Raw genomic sequence first — 4,298 nt, forward strand, 5'->3', positions numbered from 1 at the left:
GGGATAAATAGGAGCTGAAAATAAAAAAAGCGGAACAGCGGGGGGGAATAAAAAAGAAAAACACAAAGATTCATGCAAATACGGGGAAATGAGGTTGTGGAATCGCTTTGAGGGCGAACTCCGCCCGGGGGGCTCCTGCAGGAGCGCGCCGGGTGGAAAGAGTGGGGGTGTCTCGGCAACGAAGGGAGCGGCGAAATGAATGACGACAGAGGGGCGATAAAAGAAAAGGCGTTGAGTTCTGAAATGAAACAGAAAAATACGAAAAAGGCTGAAAGGGTTATATTAAAAACAAAAAAAAGGAAGAAATGTATAAGCATGTGCGGACACATTTTTTGTTTTGTTTTCTGGGTCGTCTTGTCGGTTTATTCATTTAGAGTGAGTCTCCCTGTTTGTGTTTGGGGGCGGGGGGTCTGGTAGTAGTTTGGGGGCGGGGTGGCACTCTTACTTTATTGCCGCCATTTTCCCTCGAGCATGCACAGTGCGCATGCATGTGTAGTGTCTCGTTTGCTTTGCATTCGTTTCTCTGCATGATCTCCACGTCATTGTGATATCTTTGTTGGCGTCTGCTTTGCACTTCTTGCGGTTTCTACGTTGCAGATGGGCGTGCATATTTGTTTTTGTTTGGCGTTCGGGCCCTTGATGTAGAGGAAGGAGGGGAATGGGAAAGAAGAGATGGAGTTGGGTGATATGAAGGAGGAGTGATGAATCATGATATGCGTTCATTTCTGCTTTAATCCCCCACCCACCACCCAATCAGCAAGCTTTCATCGCTGCAAGATCTAGTGTCATTTCTGGGTGCACTTTGAAAATTGGTTGTTGTCATTGCTTGTGGGTGATGCGGCTTCAATCCAGTGGATGCACGCTGTGCGTACTGCAGTCATTTGCCTCTGCTTGTTGTTGTTTTTTTGCTTTTTTCCTTCTTGTTGTCTGGAGCTCATCTTTGAGCAAAGGGCGCATGAATGAAGAAGTGGAGGGCTGACGGGGTGATGGGGAACTCAAGAAGATGAATACAGGACTAGGAGCAACAGAGCAAATTTTGCTCAATAGAAAAATATCCTTGATGGAATGCGAGGGACTGAGAGTAGTGGAGAGAGGAAAAACAGTGAGGGGTGCACCAATATCCGCCAACCCAGCGTTTGTATGTCGTCACAGACAACGAAGAGGGAATAAATCAAGCAACGAAAGGAATATGGCCCCTCCAAACCATATTTTTGTTTGTCTCGATGCATTTTTTCTCATTAGCACACCATGTAGTCATGCACGAAAGAAAAGAAATATGCAAAGAAAAAATCTCACACACACACAAAAAAAACCCTTATTCCTTTTTTTTTTTTATTGCTCAGCGAAATTTTTCGCAAAACTCTTCTCTCAACCTGTGTGTGCCAATATGTCGTGTTTTCCTTTGCTTCAGGAATGGATATCTGTGCGGCGCCAACTTATGCTATGTCATTTGCTGGTGTGGACCCGCTCTTGTTGTGCGGCTCTCTCTCACTCTTTCTCTCTCTCTCCCCGTCTCTGTCATGCATTGGGGCAGTTGGAGTCAGAGATAGGCGCGCATACAGAGGGACACAACGAGTGAAAAGGCTGGAGACGAAGGTGAGCATTCTTCCACGCGCATGCGCTCGCGCATAAATGTGGACATCTGAAGTAAATGAGGAGGATGTAGAGAAAGGGGATGGGAAGAACGAATTTCTAATTCACTAATGAAAAAAGGGCATGTGAGAGCCCAATGCGCGCCATAATTTATGATGCGTTTTGCTGTTTTGCCAGGGCGTGCCCGCCGTATTTGAGTTGAGCGTCGGCACGCACAGGCGCATGGTATAATTCTTCTTCAGCTTTCTGTGCATGTGCGTCTTTGGTGGGCTCTCTTTTTCCCGCCTTCCTGCTGGGTTTCGCATCCTGATCCCATTCCTTTCCCCTTCCTTTGTGCGTTTGCCCCCCTCCCCTAAAAATCACACACAAACACACCCGCGCAGCCAGGGAGACGCCGACTGCCGTGAGGCGCGCCGGGCCAATGCGCACCTAGAGCCGCAGGGCGTGTCGTCCGCAAAAGGTGTGGAGAGATCCCCGGCCGGTTGTTGCCCCCCTTGCTCGGAGCCCCCGGCTTCGACAGGCGTCCCCGAAAATGGGCGACTTCAGCGGGCACACCCGGCGCAATGTTTGTGAACCTTCGAGGCGGGTTTTCTTTCTCGGAAAAAGCTGGCGCTGCGAGCTCCGAGGGTGGGGGAAGGGGGGGTTCCGTCGTTTCTGCCCCTCGCGCGTCCCCTGTGTCGACCCGGACCCCCACCCCACGCACACACACTTTTTTTTTTAATTTTGAAGCCCGCACCCGCCGACTGCCCGCGCCCCGCACCGCACCCCATTTCCAACGGAGCGGCCCGGACCCCCACCCCACGCACAGGAGGAAGGAAAGGAACACCGGGCACTTTCAGAAGGAAATGGTCTCTGAAAAGAAACCCCCCTTTCGCAGATGCAGGGCTCGTCGCGCGCAGGGTCGGGACCCCGAACCCCTCAACCGCGGCACTGTAGAGGGGCGCGGCGCCCCCGAGACCAAGAGGGGCCCACCAGCCCGGACACCGCCAGCCGGAACACGGAAGTTCTTTTTTGTTTCTTAAGACCACCCCGGGGATGTATTTATTTCTTTTGCGACCTCAAGGCCTACAGCCCAACCCCCCGCAATTGTATATTGGGTTTCTTTTCCCCGCTTCCCGCCCGTTTGGGGACGAGCGAGCCCTACAGCCCCCCCTTTTCCCGCACGGCACCGGGAACCCCCGCGCACACCCCGTGGCAAACCCGCTTTGAAAAACGAAGCCTTCCGAATAAACCCGGCAGACGGCCCACCGTAAGCCGGGCCGAGGAAACGCGAGAAAGCCTCCCCGGGAGGGGGGCCTTGGCTTCGCGGCCCCCTTGCTTATTTTTGGTTTTTGTTCGGGCTACGAAGCGCCGCCCCAGCCCTGACGATTTTGAACAAATTTGAAATTTATCGGCAAACCTGCGGCCAGTTCCACCTACGCTTTTTGGATAACATCAGCCTTTTTATTGATATTCGTGCCCCTTCCAGAAACCAGCAAGAGGGATTCTCATTTTCCTCGCTTTGGCGTTTTGGGCTGGCACGTGATTTTTCATACCTTACTTAAACGGCCCAGTGTCTTTTAATTGGGCCGGCTTTCGACCCAGCCCAGCGACAACGTGCCGACGCCAACCTGTTGTGAAGGCAATCATTTTTTTTTTCTTGTTGAGTATCTGCTTTTGCGCGACGCGTTCGCCGCAGAATGTTATGCCCTTGAAAAAGAAGCTTCGCTTGGCCTTTTTCCGCGCTCGGAACGGCCCACGAAAGCAAGGCTTGGTTTTTTAAATATTACATAAACGCGCGGCGTCAACCAAAGCAACTTGTTTACCAGATTGGCCAAGCGCCCTTTGCGACGAGCCGTGCTGTGTGGAAATTCTGAGAAGTCAAAAACCCCTCCGCAGAACTAGCCTACATACAAAACCCCGTCCCATAGGTAAAGGCAGAAACTGTTCAGCTATGATAATTTATGAAAGCTTTAAATGCATTTGGACTTGCCGCCACCCTAAATCTACGAGAAATTGCTGTTTGGCAAATAACCTTTAATAACCTGATTTTTAATTTACTTTTCATCAACAAACTGCGATTTTCAGCACCCTACAAAACGAAGGGAAAAACCACAGCAATAAATAAGATACGCTTTTCCTTCGTATATAAAGCAAAGTTTGGCTTAGACACCCCCCTCACGACCTAAAGAAAAACAATTGGGGCCCGCGGCGGGGCGGTTTCGGGGCCACATTTTTGCCCCAATAGGGGCGCGTATGAACTCCAGGCGCCCCTCCGCCCCCACGTTTCAACGAAAAAACGCAAGCAAAGTCCCCGGAAAGGCCTCCGGGAAAAAGGGGCCTTTTAGCCCGAGCAAAGCCGTGCACCCACCACGCCTAGGCACTTGGAAATGCGATCCGGTGATTCCCTGGCTTCGTCATCTCTGGCGTTTTTGTCCCCGCGGGAAATGGATGCTGCGCTGCCCCCGCCACCCCGAACGGCACCAACCAGCCCGCCGCCCTGGCGAAGCGGCGCTTGACAAATAAGATTCCACCTGGTTCACGGGCCCCGCGCCACCGCTTGCAATTGGCAAATCGGGCGCTTATCCGGTTGGTCTCGATTCGGTTTTTTTCGGCCACCATATTTTTTCAGCGCCTCAACTGGAAGCGGGGGGCGAGTTGCAAACCCTGTCTAACCAAATGGGTGGAAGGGGTGCCGGCGTTGGCTTCCTAAAAGGTCGGCCGCT

The 4,298-nt window shown here is 52.1% G+C and overlaps 1 protein-coding gene across 1 annotated transcript; it reads left to right on the plus strand.

Moving 5' to 3' along the window:
• Positions 1–1,845: 1,845 nt before the first annotated feature.
• Positions 1,846–2,166, plus strand: DQ04_08521010 (hypothetical protein; the record flags this gene model as incomplete). The annotated part of the gene is made up of 1 exon (XM_009315594.1): positions 1,846–2,166. The coding sequence occupies one exon, from the start codon at positions 1,846–1,848 to the stop codon at positions 2,164–2,166; it is 321 nt and encodes a 106-aa protein (XP_009313869.1).
• Positions 2,167–4,298: the final 2,132 nt, after the last annotated feature.

Source organism: Trypanosoma grayi (genome assembly GCF_000691245.1).
Source record: "Trypanosoma grayi strain ANR4 Tgr_852_V1, whole genome shotgun sequence".
NCBI classification, from domain to species: domain Eukaryota; phylum Euglenozoa; class Kinetoplastea; order Trypanosomatida; family Trypanosomatidae; genus Trypanosoma; species Trypanosoma grayi.